At 43.2% G+C, this 15,612-nt stretch overlaps 2 protein-coding genes and 1 long non-coding RNA gene across 5 annotated transcripts in view; 1 reads left to right on the top strand and 2 right to left on the bottom strand.

The window, feature by feature from the left end:
* myom3 (myomesin 3) overlaps positions 1-15,612 on the bottom strand; it is a 74,263-nt gene that overhangs the window by 42,029 nt on the left and 16,622 nt on the right. For both annotated transcript variants that reach the window (XM_086311108.1, XM_086311109.1), the window contains 5 exons: positions 12,488-12,580; positions 12,042-12,130; positions 6,423-6,467; positions 4,019-4,159; positions 2,655-2,816 (listed from right to left, as the gene is read on the bottom strand). In XM_086311108.1, coding sequence (XP_086167234.1) covers positions 2,655-2,816; positions 4,019-4,159; positions 6,423-6,467; positions 12,042-12,130; positions 12,488-12,580 — 530 coding nt within the window. The remainder of the gene's footprint in view (positions 1-2,654; positions 2,817-4,018; positions 4,160-6,422; positions 6,468-12,041; positions 12,131-12,487; positions 12,581-15,612) is intronic.
* The window catches only part of LOC147318918 (uncharacterized), a 41,620-nt gene continuing 28,030 nt past the window's right edge, over positions 2,023-15,612 (top strand). For both annotated transcript variants that reach the window (XR_015131511.1, XR_015131510.1), the window contains exon 1: positions 2,023-2,350. This is a non-coding gene — a long non-coding RNA (uncharacterized LOC147318918). The remainder of the gene's footprint in view (positions 2,351-15,612) is intronic.
* LOC147318920 (uncharacterized) lies at positions 9,277-11,224 on the bottom strand. The gene is made up of 3 exons (XM_086310121.1): positions 10,237-11,224; positions 9,869-10,065; positions 9,277-9,663 (listed from the first exon to the last, which is right to left on the bottom strand). The coding sequence occupies exons 1-3, from the start codon at positions 11,204-11,206 to the stop codon at positions 9,277-9,279; spliced, it is 1,554 nt and encodes a 517-aa protein (XP_086166247.1). The 5' UTR covers positions 11,207-11,224.

The following is a 15,612-nucleotide window of genomic DNA, read 5'->3' as shown; positions in this document are numbered from 1 at the left end:
ATATTTTGTACGCACAGGTGACAAGATCACACTTTGTCATTATTTGCCATTTTGCCGAGGACTGAAAACATCACATCAAACAAAGCGTATAATTTGAAAGACAGCTGGGCAAGTTCTTCAAAGAAGACACTAAATATTTGAGGAGTTTCTGATGTGATCTGACACCCACTTACAAGCGTGGCACAATGCCTATGAGTGGCTTTAGGAAGTCGTTGAAAACAAGCTACGTACTTCAAAAAAAGCAACGTGTCTGCAAAATGAATCATACATTTCATCATCTGCTTAGATAAGCATTAACTGTTACCACTATATATGTTATTATGTAAATAGAAGCAGGTAATGCCTAGGCAACCTAGGTACTCATGTTCCCAAGGCCTATTGTTGTGAGGTTTGACGATGATCCACAAAAAAATTGTGGATCATATAAAATTTTTACTGATTTTCAAATTTGGTGCAAATTTGACGTTTACACCCGATTTTCACCAAAATGAAATCAGTTGAATCTGTTATTAGCATCTACCATCACATAAAATTTGGAAATTATTTTTTTGAAAACTGTAGATGCTAGATGGCTAACAAACAGAGAGCCAGACAAACAAATGCAACTGATTACATACTCCCTCCCTTTGGGGGGAGAATTACTCACTTGGCAGAAACTCAATGCATCTAGGAAATCCAAAGTTCAAACCAAGCATTAGAACAGAAAAGAAAAGTGCTTTAGCTAACTTTGAATGTGCCATGGTTGTTTGTATCAGACGGGCTGGTCTGAGTATTTCAGAAAATGTTTTACCTACAGAGATTTGCCAACATCTATAGAATTTACAGAGAATGATTGAAAAAAAGAGAAAATATCCAGAGAGTTGCAGCTATCTAGGTGAAAAAGCCTTGCTGATTCCAGAGTTCAGAGGAGAACCACCAGATTGCTTCGAGCTGTCAGCTATGACAAGAAACTGAGGCAACAGTTCAAACAGGCTCCCCATATCTGAACAACAGAAGACTGAGAAAAACGTTAGTTTCAATTTTCTGCAGGTTTTAGATGAGAGAGGTCAGAATTGGATGTAAACAACATGAGATCATGGATCTCTCCTGCATTATTGTTGCTGGCCATGTCCATCCCTTTATGACCACCCTGTATAATCTTATGATAGCTGCTTCCAGCAGGACATGATGGCCTCCACAGTGACCAGATTTCAATCCAATAGAGCACCATCAAGACTTAGTGGAATGGGAGATTTACATGATGGATGTGCAGCTGACAAATCTGCAGCAACTGTCTGATGCTATCATGAGTTTCCAGCACTTTGTTGAATCTATACCAATACAAATTGAAGCAGCTCTAAAAGTAAATTGGGTCCAACCAAGCACAAGCAAGAGGTAATTAATACAATGACCATTGATGGTAAATATGCTTAAAATGAATTCACATTCAGTTATTTTAAAAATGTTTGCAAAATTTGTAATATGACCAAGAGTGCTGGGCACTTCAAGGAACAAATGAAGAGCACTCTGTTTTCAGATGCATGTTCTGCTTAGGTGTGTTTGTAAAAACAGTGAAAATGTGGGATATTACAAGACTGTGACTGGTGGTTATAAAAGAGACGTCAGAAGGAAAGAAGCACGTGGTCAAGAAATTTCTTATGTTATATTGAAATAATGTGAAGCTCTTGTGTTATTATTTAGTTAGAGTTTAGTTGGTTTTTATTCTTTAGTTTAGTTTCATCCATATCTCTGAGTTTATGAGTCTTTTCCTGTCTTTGGTGTAAGTCTGTGTTGTCCTCTATGTTGTACTTTTAGCTGTGCCAGTACTTTCGTCTCTCCTTTGTCTGTTTCATGTATGCGCTTCCACGTTGTCAAGCTCGTGTTGTCATGTCTACATTCTATTATGTTTCCTGTTTTATTGTGAAGAGTCCGTTCCATGCTCAATGTGTTTAGTTGTACTTCCCCTGTGGCATTCAGGTTCATTTGTGTCAGCTGTGTTTCCCCAGGTGTTTCCACTTCCCTCATTACCCTTCAGTGTATTTATGTCTTCTGTCTTCACCAGGTCAAGTCACATCTTGTCACAGAGTTTCCTTTCTCCTGTTCATTGTCCATTTATCTCTTGTCATAGTTTTTCATGAATCCTGTTCCGACCATGTTCAAGTCAGTTTTTATGTTTTAGTTTTTCCCCGTTTAGGTTTCAGGTTAGTTTTTTTCCAGTTTGCATTGCTTTGTTTTTGTTTCGACATCAGCCCAGATATAAACGGCTCGCTTTTTGTTATACCGCATTTTTCTTTTGTGTCCGCATTTTTGGTCCACACCTCAAACACACCGGCCCACCCCCCCCGTGACAGTTTTTAAGACTACATGAATGGTATGTTGGGTTTTTTTATAATCATGATGATCCTTTTGAGAGCCAGCTGAGGGTTTCCTATTGTTTCTAAACTTTAAGCTAAACTAATGCATCTGGAGGTTTGCTGTTTGTTCATGCTAAGCATTTGCACATGAAAAGTGGTCTTAATTTTCTCTCAGTGAGGCTGTGGAGGTATATTTTCACATTAGTGGATAATTTTGAAAGCGCCAAAGCCAGCTTCAGTATTTATATTAGATCCATTAATCTTTGGACTCTAATGCATTGATAAATTGTAAGTGTAGGCTAACATTTTAGAGTATTTCACCTGTGAGATAGACAAAAGCGCTGTGCTCTTGGATTCCATCCGTGGTTCTCAGTCTTGCAGTATAAAGACCTTCATCCTCCTTGTGTGCAGCCCTTAAGGTGATGACGGCCTTGGTGTCAAATGTTTTAATCTCCACATTGCTGGATTGATGCAGTTGTACACCTGGAAAATAGAAAAAGCAAGCTAAAAAGTCAAGAATAATGCTTTTATGACCCATTACTTTCATTTTACCAACTTCACTGTTCAAAAAGGTCTTTCACACCACTAGACTTGAGGTAATTAATGCTTTAACTTTAACTTCTGGCTGTGTCCCTTCATATTTTAATGAGGCCATTATTCACCCTCTTTTAATTTTAGGAAAATTTCAAAACTGCCTTCATTTCCAAAACATTATAAAAAGTGTTGGCCAACCAACTACCAGAAGTTTGAACTGTTCACAACATTTTAGAGAACTTTCAGCCAGATTCACTCTACTGAAATTCAAATGAAATTTTAGCACATAAAATGAGATGAAATGCAGGTAACTATTCAATCCTTATACTCTTGCGTCTGTCAGCTGCTTTGACACAGTTAATCGTAGTACCCTGATTAAGAGATTTAGAACGTGGGTGGGCATTTTGACTTATTTTCTTCCCATCCCTCTCATTGGAGTGTTACACTTGCTTTTGCTAATTTTGTGTCATCTCCTGCTGCTTTATCCCGTGGTGTGCCGCAAGGTTCAGTCCTGGGACGTATCCTGTTTGCTCCCACTTGGACACATCCTGAATAACTTTGAAGACATTTCATACTATTGTTATACGGCTGACATTTCATTGTACTTGTCTTTGAAACCCCAGAATGTGACCAAATTATCTGTTGTTCAAGACTGCATTCATATTATAAAGGACTAAATGGTATCCTATTATCTGTTTCTCAATACACAAAAACTGAAGTTATGATCTGTGGACCTGACATCTTTGTTCCCAAAAGTAATTAAAATCTTGGACCCTTGGGATGATTTGCTCTGAGTAAATCTAAAAGGTCCTAAACCTTTGGCGATTAGAGCCCTCCATCGTCAGTTGCCTCCATACATCAGTGAGCTACTACAGCCATATATAACTTCTACATCTCTGAGATCTGCTGATCCTTGCTTGATGGCTGTCCCTAGAGCCCTAGATCTGTGCTTTCTCTGGACCTAAGATCTGTGTTAATACATTTTTAAAAGAAACTTAAGACCAGCTTGTGCAGGCTTGCCTTGATTTAGTTTTATACCATTTAAATTGTTGTGTATTCTCTTCTGCAAAGCACTTTGTGAACTTTGTTCTTTAAAAATGCAATATAAATAAATTTTACTTACTTAATTACTTTGTATTTGCAACACTTACCATCTCTAAACCAGCTGACATCCTTCTGGAAGAGGAGCAGAGCTGAGGTGAATGTACACTCCAGGGTGAGGGTGTCGCCCTCTTTCACCCAGGTCGGAGGAAAGGAGGTGCCAAACCGAGCTTCCTGTTGAAGCTGTAAGGCTAGAATAGATGGGAGGAATGGAGCAGGAGTAAGAACACACGGGTGATAGAGACAGAAATGCCTAAAAAGACCATCTAATACAGACTAGAAAAAGACCCACTGCTTTATCCAAGCACACACACACAAAGCAGCTATAAGAGAATTCCCCGGGGGAAACGTCACAGGACAGCAGAAAAGCTGCAGATGGCACTCTTTGTTTTTAAGTGAACAGTTCCTGACAAGTTATTCCTTTAGCTGCCTGTCATTCTCTGCCTTGTCAAAAACAGCAAAGCAATACAATCCGGACGTGCAAGATATGTGTGCCATGAGGTCTCGTCAATCCCATTCTCAGGGATGAATCTGAAAGATTGTGACATGCTTCTCATAATGATCTTGTTCTGCTTAGAAGTCCGGGCTATCACAACAGTGTGCGTAGAATTATTGAAACACACCGCAAAGATGTTTGCTTCCCATCATTCAAGTCCTGCATTTCCCTCAGTGCACTGATGTTATGATAAATTTACCGCAGTCACGCTTTAGTTTGAGTGATTTGTTTTGGAAAATACAATCAGCTCCATATGAGATAATCAAGTATCAGTTACAAAAAAATAGCAGCATGCAATTCTTCAGCACATTCTCCTAGCAAGCGGCCCCTGATGCCATTACAAGCTGATAAAGCTTCATTCAACATGATTGCCACTTAATATCTGTGTGTGTAGGGAAAATATTGGATTGTCTCGCACCCACATGGTCATTCCTCAGAAGCAATAGTGTAATACATACATAAATTATATTGCTCCTGACTTTTCCAGTTTTGCTATGTCTTTAAAATCCCTTTAAGATAAAATAAAAATCAGCACATTTTCAATAGAAATCTTGCTTTCTTTAGAAACGCGCACATTTGCACAGTCAGTATATGAAATCTGTCGAACCTGACAAGAAACACGCAACATCTGTGCACGATGATGACAATGGACAGAGTTGACTATCAGTAAATTTTTAGCAGTGCATACATGGGTCACAATATTAAAATAACTCTTATCAAAAAAATCCAGCTTGTTGAGAAATGGTCACAGGCCTTTGCTGTCTGAGACTGGTATCCTTGGGTCCTGTGGGTTACAAGCAGGGTTTTCAAAGTGTGGCCTGCAGGCCAATGAGAGCCCTTGGTAACCGTTGGGAGGCCCGTGGGGGCAACAACAAAACACTCTAGGACTGGATATTTCCCTCATTCACTTTATCTAACAGCTCAGAGCAAAACTAAGGGAGCTTTTGTCTTTATTTACAACACTTCAAACATTCTCACCACCCACCAACCACAACCAACCACCACCACCACCGAAGCATATGTTTGAGCCTTCTTCTTTTGGGATTTTTCTTTTAGGCTTGGCAAGTGTATATATATTATATACATAACAGTAAAATCCACATGAATACCAGGACCAAAATGGGCTTGGGACCAGCATTAGGGGTACACAGGGTTGTGGCCACCTGTGGTTGGGTTATGTTTGCAAAAGTCATTTATATAAGTGTTAAGTTAAATCTGGGCACTAAAGCTACTTGGAAAAGGTTGGATGAAGATGGTAATTTGTGAAAATACTAACAAAAATAAATTAAAAAACAAGGGGAAGTTGAAGGGACATTAACTAATTTAATATAAAACTCTAAAAGTGTATATATTTTTTCAGGATGTCATGTTTTATACAAAAACTAGAGGTCCTTGTAAGATAAACATGTCTATGTCAGATAGCTGTTCCTGGCAAAACCGCTTCTTTGGTTTGATCAGATTGCGAGCATATATATGTATAGAAATTATGTAGTTCTAGGTTAAAAAGTCCTGAACCCCACACATAGCAGAAGCTAATCTAGGCCACAGAGTGCCACAGCTAGTGCGAGGTGCTCCGCAGCTTGAAGCGAAGTGGGATAAATCTCCCGCTGTCCCTGGAATGAAATATACATGACTGTCGTTTCTGCTCACTTGGAAGCAAGTCATTTTATCCCTTCAGTAACTACCCCACAAATAGTCTTACTTATGCCTGTACATCTATGAACACCCACACAGAAACATAAATTCCCGTGATATCCAAACAGCATCAGTGTGCAGCTCCCTTTCATTCCTCCCATGTCTTTCTTTAAGAGGTGCCACATGCACAGCAGAGCCAAACGTTGTGTCAGTCTTCAAAGTCACTCAGCCTGCCCTCGTTTACTGATGGAGGGAGGAACTTCAAAGGGTGGCAGAGAAAATGAAAGGGGACACTTTTCATTAGGCACTGGTGTGAAACTTACCGGAGGTCTGCAAGCGCTCTGAACCAGCCACGGCTCCTTGATATGCTGAATCGCAGGGCGGCAGAGCAGGACAGATTGGAGAGTGGCAGGCAGGGTCAAAAACAGAGAGAAAAGCAGTGAATGATACTGTGAGACTGAAGAAGAAACATGTTTAAAAAAAAGAAAGAAAGCAAGAAAAGATAAAGCAGAAGGCGAATCAAACCTGGCAATGCCACATTTATGCAAGTCACATCTAATATTCCCTTTAACCTAAGGCTGTGTTAAAGCCTGAAGAATACCTGTGAAATGTAGAAGAAGCCTTGAAGTGTCTCATTAAAGTCATTAAAGTGAGCTGAGCATTCAGGAAGTGAAGCCTTTTCATAAAAGGGCAGGTAGGTCAAGGTAATAAAAAATAAATAAAAAAATAAATAGTTTCTGTAACACTGCTGCGAGGCAGTATAGCTCACTGTAGATGTTATTAGTCACTGCTACACCCACTGTCTCATTTTAATTTATTATGCATGAGCACTGCAACGGGACCTGTTTTTCTGATCATTTCCGTTGATGCTGGTTCTCTTACAAACACCAAATTTACATAGAGACTCGGATAATGAGGATAGAAAACCGCACCATGGAGACCTGAGGCATTAGGAGGATGGAGATACAAACATTTGGTCAAATTTAGCTAGCATAGCATCTGCACCCTGGGCACCTTAATGATCATCTGTGCAACAACATAAAGCAAAAAAATAAAAAATAAATGAAATGCTTTATTTGTCATAGCAGGATTTCAAAATATGCACTTACGTTAGCTGTAAATGGACTAATGAAGAAAAACATGCCTGTAAGGAAAAACCCAGCGCTACATTCTTGGTGCAATGTAAAAGGAGGTTTAAGTAAATATTCATGGAAGCTTGAGGTGCTGGTTAAATTTAACGTTTGAACTTTATTTTAGTTAAACACAATATCGTCTTCTCTAGTTTCTCAGTGGCTAGCCAAACCACCTGGGATGTCAGGGGCGGGGCTTCTTTAATCTGAAAATAAAGTTAAAGTTAAACAAGGTAAAAAATTATTTAAAAAAATCAGTTTCACTTACTACTTTTATTCTACTTGTCAAACTAAGAGGTGCATGGCTGACAGTTGGACAGGCTGCAGTTGAGACACTTGTTTCTACAGGCTGTTTGTGCAAACTTAAGATGTTCTTAAAGTGCTAGGATTTCCTTGCATGGCTGATGTCAGTGGTCTTGACTCGTGCATCGTGGTTTCATAATTAATCCTTTATAAGAATATTTCTTTCAGGTTATGGTTTTGTTTTTGTTTTTTTGCAGTAAATATTTTTTAAGATGTTTTAGGTGGTGTTCTTCTTATGCTTTGACCACACTTCTCCAGTTTCCCCAATGTTTTTAAGGGTATCCTGCATACCACGGTGAGACGTTTTCAGCTAATACCTCTTTCTGAATCACCTTGTAGGTGCCAAAATACTGTATCTAACTCGAGGAACTAGCTTAAAAATTGAATTTAAAATCGGTTCTTTGGTAACTTGTCTGTTATGTGTAGACAACATTCAGATGTTAGGGACAGAATTTGGCATAAAAGGTGAAGGCATGAATCCATCCTGCCTTACATCAGTGTTTCTAGCTGGGGATAGAGGTGTGATGCTGTGGGGGATATTTTCTTGGCACACTTTAGACTCTTTAGTAGTAGCTGAGCGTTGTTTAAACACCACAGCCTACCTGAGCATTGTGTCCAACTCAACATGACCACATGTAGCCATCATCTGATGACTGCTTTCAGCAGATTAACACATAATGTCGCAAAACTCGGATCATCTCAAACTAGTTTCTTGAACATAACTGCGAGTTAACTGTTGGCCTCCACAGTCACTAAATCTCAATCCGGTAGAGATTGGGATGTGGTGGAAAGAGAGATTTGCATCGTTGATTTGCAGCTGACAAATCTGCAACAATTGCATATGCCATCAGGTCAATCTGGACCATTTCTGGCATCTTGTTGAATCTGTGTTAAATAATTAAAGCAAAGAGGGTTAAACTTTTCCACTGAGTGTATGAAAAGTATGTTTATGGGGAAAATAAGGAAGTTTGAAAATGTTAGAAGTGTGAGATCTAAAGTTGTCACGGCTGGCGGAGCGAGCCGTGTGGAGTGGAGGAAAAGGAGGACCCAAAATGCAGCAAACTGATGATACGAGTGAAGTTTATTTACACGGTGGCAGTGGCAAAAACAGGCAATGAAGCATGAGTAATGACAAACCTAAACTGGGAGAAACTAAAGAGCAAACCTGAAATCTTACAAAACGGAGAGCGGAGCAGAGAGACGCAGACCAAGGACCAGGATACCAAGAAACACAGATGAATGCAGAGATACGCAGAAATACACGGATGAGTGCAGACGAGCCGACGAGGAGCACAGGCAGACACCAACTATAAATACACACACCAGGTAATGAGGAAATGGCACACAGGAGGGGACACAGCTGGAACTTAATGGGCATAACGAGACACAGACCTACAAAGTAAAACAGGAAATCTAGAACCCGAACCGGACACAAGGGGGGAGGACACAGAATAACTAGAACAGAGGGAAATAGTCACAAAACACAAAACGCTGGGTCAACGACCCAGGACCATGACAGTACCCCCCCTCCAAGGGCTGGCTCCAGACAGCCCAAAACAAAAAACAGACGACCAACCCAGGGCGGGCGGCGGGGGCCCAGGACGGAGGGACCAACACCGAACAAAACAAGCTCCAGCGGACCGAGGGAATTGTCCAAAACAAAAACACACATGCTGGAGTACCAGGACAAAACACAGTTCAGGAGGCCGGCCCAGAGGCTCACAGCTCAGAAGTCCAGGACAGTTTATCTTCTGAGGCCGGCCACGTCGGCGACGCAGAGCCATAAGCCGACCGAGCGGAAGGCAGCGGTGGCGGAGTGGAGGCAGTTCAGGGGGCCGCCCGTGCACACGGCAGTGGCGGCAACAGGGAAACCGTTCAGGCGGCCGACCGTGCGGACGGCAACGGCGGCGATGACAGAAGTCTGGAGGCCGACCGTGCGGACGGCAACGGCGGCGATAACAGAAGTCTGGAGGCCGACCGTGCGGACGGCAACGGCGGCGTCTAGGAGGTTGTCCATGTTGACGATGACGCTCCACCAGCGGCCTGGCAGATGACCGCCGATGTCGAGGCGGCAGTTTGGGACCCGAAGGTGGCGTGGCCGTCGCAGCACCAGACGAGACCGAAGCAGAGGCTGGACCAGACGAGGCAGCTGATGAGGATGCTGAAGCCGGGCCAGGCGATGCTGAAGACACGAAGGCTGGAGCCGGACCAGGCGAGGATGAAGCAGAAGCAGAGGCCGGGCCAGGCGAGGATGAAGCAGAAGCAGAGGCCGGGCCAGGCGAGGGTGAAGCAGAAGCTGAAGCCGGGCCAGGCGAGGGTGAAGCAGAAGCTGAAGCCGGGCCAGGCGAGGGTGAAGCAGAAGCTGAAGCCGGGCCAGGCGACGGCGTGGGTGAAGACACAGAGGCCGCAGCTGGCGAGGATGGAGACACAGAGGCTGCAGCTGGTGGCGATGATGGGTCTTGAGGCTGGACGGGCTCTTCGGGCCCCCCAGCAGGCGAGACAGGAGGCTGGACGGGCTCCTCGGGCCCCCCAGCGAAAACTGTCTCTGGACCAGTGGGCACTGGGGCCCCTGGAACACACAGGTCAGAACCAGCAGGCGCACGGGCCTCTGGCAGGCACAGAACAGAACCAGCAGGCGCACGGGCCTCTGGCAGGCACAGAACAGAACCAGCAGGCGCACGGGCCTCTGGCAGGCACGGGTCAGAACCAGCAGGCGCACGGGCCTCTGGCAGGAACAGATCAGAACCAGCAGGCGCACGGGCCTCTGGCAAACACAAAGCAGACTGCAGCTGCACAGAGCATCGACTCAGCTCAGGCAGCGACAGCCGGATGCAGTCCTCAGCTGGCTTCTTAACCTCCAGGGGTCCAGAGTCGGCCGGGGGCTGGGACCCAGCCTCTGGGGAGGCCCTGGAGTGCGTCACAGTCTCTGGGCTGGCCAGCTGTTGCGGACTGACTACTGCGTTATGTGGTGTGTCTCTCTGCTTGACATGAACAGGTGAAAAACAGTGCTTTTCCGGTTGGATGGACTGGACTTGTAGTACAGGCGGAGCTGGTGAAGATGGTGGCTGAGCTGGTAATAACGCTGATGAGTCTCTTGCCAACTGAGCTATTGACTGAGCCACGGATTGTAACAAGGTGTCTAATAGGTCTGGCTGTGACTGTAATGGAGGTGGAGATTGAGTGGCTAACTGAGGTAGCGGCTGCAGGGCAGCTAACCGAGCTACCGGCTGGGCAGCTGGCTCAACAAACACAGCCCCGGAATAAACAGTCATGCGAGCTGGCGAAACAGACGGAGTGTCTTTTCCACTCACCACAGCCGGCAGTTCCGAAGTCCCAACCTCCGGCTGTGGGGCGACGCGCCGACGGCGCGATCGTCGCTTCCTCCCGGGCAAAACCTCCGGCGGGCCGGGCAAAATCTTCACCGCCGGGCTGGGTTGGGAAGCGGTAGCGGCTGGAGGGTGGAGGTGAAGTTCGTTAAGGATGAAGTCCTGTGCGAGCGGGTGAAGAGAGTCCAGCAGCCAGGAGTGAGCAGAGATGAGCTGCTGTAGCCTGGCTTCTACAGCGCGGAGACACTCTTCCCCCTCATGCTCGAGCCATAGGTTAACCAACCTGGAAACAGAGTCAATTAGTTCCTCCCGAAGCTCCTCGGGAGGTGCGGATGCCGCTGGGTCCATGTTTGGTCGGCTCGTACTGTCACGGCTGGCGGAGCGAGCCGTGTGGAGTGGAGGAAAAGGAGGACCCAAGATGCAGCAAACTGATGATACGAGTGAAGTTTATTTACACGGTGGCAGTGGCAAAAACAGGCAATGAAGCATGAGTAATGACAAACCTAAACTGGGAGAAACTAAAGAGCAAACCTGAAATCTTACAAAACGGAGAGCGGAGCAGAGAGACGCAGACCAAGGACCAGGATACCAAGAAACACAGATGAATGCAGAGATACGCAGAAATACACGGATGAGTGCAGACGAGCCGACGAGGAGCACAGGCAGACACCAACTATAAATACACACACCAGGTAATGAGGAAATGGCACACAGGAGGGGACACAGCTGGAACTTAATGGGCATAACGAGACACAGACCTACAAAGTAAAACAGGAAATCTAGAACCCGAACCGGACACAAGGGGGGAGGACACAGAATAACTAGAACAGAGGGAAATAGTCACAAAACACAAAACGCTGGGTCAACGACCCAGGACCATGACAAAAGTTCATTTTTTCATGCTTCCGATGTATGATCTCGAAGGAATTGCACTCAGGAAGCCAGAACTCAGGTTTTATTTGAAAATGGGAAAAGATAAACTAACAACAAAAGAGGTAAAAGTTGTGTAAACCAGGTTTGAAAAATGTTCAAACTAAGTCAAATAATTTACTGTGTCAGTGTCTCATTGCCAGCCTGACTGAAACTAGACTCTTCAGTGTTTTGGGGGCAATTGTACTGTATTCCATCTTTGCTACTGGTTTTTGAGCAAAGCTGACTTGAGATGAAACAAGAAACCACTCACAGTTCACCACGAGCGTTCCAAAGGTCACAGCTTCACCCAGGAGACTCTTGGCTACCACTTTGTACTCGCCAGCATCATCAGGAGAGCACCTTTGTAGAAGATATAGAATGTCATCTGTTTGTGAGTGAGAGTTGAAAGTGGGTGAATTTCAAGCCACAAGAGATGTTGAAAAAGCTGTGACCTCTTTTCATGTGCTGGATTTGGGTAATAGAAAAAACCTGCAACACAGCACGCACATGTACTTCTTAATTGAACCGGCACGTTTTATCTCATAACACCACCATTTAATTTCCTTATCTTACCTACAAGTAGCTTCAGTTTCTTATTCCATTCCTAATTTGTCAGTGGCAAGGTCAAGTAATCTGCTGCGTGCCCTATCTTGCACACTTCCATCACATTCATTCCAGTTTTCCAGACTTAATTAGAGATTTGAGCTAGTGACCCACCTTCTGATCTCCAGTGTGTTGAGACCAAATTTTCGTTGAAGACTGTAATTCCATGGTTGGTCAGATATTATCAGCGGCTCACCATCCTTGTACCTGCCGAAAAAGTACATAATTTTTGTTTTTTGAATATCAGAGTAAATGAACAACAGGCTGTACTTGAGTGGTTTATGCTCCTGCCTACTAATTACTCATGCACAGCTTTCATAATCAATTGTTAGTTTGGCTGAATGTCTGACGACTACAGGGGGTCTTTGATCTGTTATTCTGTCTTGTGCTGGGCATTGTTGAGGGCAGCTCATTGGGCTTGATGGGTCCCATATGGGGTAGTGAAACTCATGAGCCACAGGTTGTGTGGATCTCATAGCTCATGAATACTAAGCATACGCAATCTTTTCATCAGCTAGTCTCACAGCAGCTCAGGTATCAAAGTCGACAGTTTGGCACATTGCCTGAATTAACACAGATTATTTCATATTAATACTGCGTGCAATATTCAGCTCAGGGTTCTGGACAGCAATGTCATGGCTCTTGGTCTTTTTGGTTTTTTGCAAGTAAGTTTTGGACTTTTAATGTAACCTTTTGTTTATTTTGGATCAATTACATATTAAATAATGATGCAATGTAGTGCTGCCACTAAGGACTGTTTTATTCATAGAAGATTCATCTTTCTGTTTTTACTCTGACTTCCCAATAACCAAGGATATTCAGTTAGCATGGATATAAAATATAGAAAGCAACAAATCATCAAACTCAAGAGACTAAAACCAGAATGCTTGCTAGCTTGATAAATGACTTAAGAAGTAATTTTCTAAACCTGTTTGTTTTTGTGTGTGTTGATAGACTGATTATTTCAACTCTGATTATATAACACACAGTTTCTCCCCAAAAGGTACAACTCTGCAAACAGTTTATTCTGCTCTAACTTACTCTATCCAAGCGAGAAATGAAATTAAAGGGACACAATTATGCCGATGACCCCATGTCAGATTGAATAGAAACTTTTGGACAGTTAAAGAAGCAGTCACAGGGGGACTGGCATGGAGGAAAACAGCCATGGGTGGGCTGTAACAGGTGCCTGGTCTACAATATACAGTATTCTCAGTCTCATGTTTTCCTTTTTACATGCCTATGATTCAATCAAACCCCAAAATACAAATGGTTTAACATACCAGAATAAAATTCCCCTTCCACTTAGTGATGTTAGGTCAGCTGTGCCATTAAACTTTTTTTATGATTTTTGTTTTTTAAGTGCTCAAAAAACAAACAAACCTGTCACTTAAAAATTGTTTTTTAGTAGATTTCAAAGTCTGCTATGATGACAGTCTTTTTCCTGCTTTCCTGCAGAGCAAGATCTCAGGCAATCCAATTGTTCCTTAGGCCACCAATCATCAATATTTCATTGAGAAAACTACTATTACCTAAATAAAAAATAAATGTATAAAAAGGATTCACAGCATGTGTCTGTGAAGGTTCTCAGTCATCCAGGTCATCGTAGTCTAAGGAGCTTGGAAAGAAAAGCGTCTGGACTTCTTTAAGTTGCTTGAAGACATTTCACCTCTCATCCGAGAAGCTTCTTCAGTTCTAAGGTCAAATGGTGGAGAGTCCCAGATTTAAACCTAGTGTACTTCAGACCCAGCAACACACTCAGACAAAAACTGGTTCACCCGAAAGACAAAACTCTTAAACACAAACTTAACAATGTGGTGTATGCTGTACAGTGCAGCAAGGAATGCCCAGACTTCTACATTGGAGAGACCAAACAGCCACTTCACAAGCGCATGGCACAACATAGAAGAGCCACCTCCACAGGACAAGACTCAGCAGTCCATCTGCATCTAAAGGACAAAGGTCACTACCAATGTTCACATTTTGGACAGAGAGGACAGATGGTTTGAAAGAGGAGTGAAAGAAGCCATCTATGTCCACTGTGAGCGACCATCTTTGAACAGAGGCGGTGGTTTACGACACCAACTCTCTGCCATCTATAATCCAGTTTTGAGATCCCGTCCCAGACGCCTTAACGCCCACTCACATCCTGGGCCATCTGACCTCAGGAAATCACATGATAGGGTGGGGCTAGGTTTCACAATGAACTCACCCGAAACTCTGGCTGATTGTGACCCACACCCGTTTTCATACCTTGGCTCATGTGATTAGGTAGAGGATCATCAGGGGGTCCTTTGTCCCTCTTTGGGGGGGAAACTCCCACTGGGTTTAAATCTGGGACTCTCCACCATTTGACCTTAGAACTGAAGAAGCTTCTCGGATAAGAGGTGAAACGTCTTCAAGCAACTTAAAGAAGTCCAGACGCTTTTCTTTCCAAGCTCCTTAGACTATGATTCACAGCATGAAAATTTGCTGTGAATAACATAAACACACGTGACACATAAACACCTAAAGCATAAACAGACTTCCTTATTCCTTATATTTATTATATGTAGTTATTTATGAGATAACATGACAATGCAGTTCAAAATATACACATTTTACAATAACAAATTGTGGATTCCTCTTTATGTCCTCTAGCTGCTGTGCTGGAAGTTTCAGAGTGTTCAATGGTGAACCAGCTATGCTGACGAATGTTTCTCCTGTCTCTTCTTTACTTTTAAAATGTTCATTTATCAGCTGGAACAAATGCAGATATCGATATGTATGGCTAGACCAGAGGATAGGAACCCATTTCCCCAGGATATTGCACCTTGTGTTATAGACAGAGACCAGCTATGTATGTGATGTGTGTCTGTTTCTAAAAAGGGTGGATTTTCCAAGTTGAAGGATACTGCATGCTCACAGAGTAGTCAATTACAGGGTCGACCCACCGTAAAGCATACCCTGCTTTTTCCTCCTCAGTGACTGTAATGGGAACCGTAATTTATTAAATAAGCATCATGATGCGTTCAGTGAAATTTGAAATCAGTGACAGTGTCTCTGAATTCAGCAGCAAAATGTCGAGTTCACACATCAAGAAAGCTAAAGGGCTGTTTTCCTCAGACTTTTAAACAATCTGGCTTCTTCATTTAAACCCAAGTAGTCGCATCTTGCTGGCCATTAGAACAAGTTTTATGGCAATTAAACTTACTTACTGTTCATTTATAATGTTAACAGTATAAAAAAGTAGTTTCTCA

The sequence above is a fragment of the Aulonocara sp. 'chitande type north' Nkhata Bay genome, linkage group LG11 (genome assembly GCF_057382095.1).
Source record: "Aulonocara sp. 'chitande type north' Nkhata Bay isolate Kocher_YH1m ecotype deep benthic linkage group LG11, A_spYH_male_GT1.1, whole genome shotgun sequence".
NCBI classification, from domain to species: domain Eukaryota; kingdom Metazoa; phylum Chordata; class Actinopteri; order Cichliformes; family Cichlidae; genus Aulonocara; species Aulonocara sp. 'chitande type north' Nkhata Bay.
The sequence above is the reverse complement of the archived record's forward strand: the minus strand, read 5'-3'. Positions and strand labels throughout refer to the sequence as shown.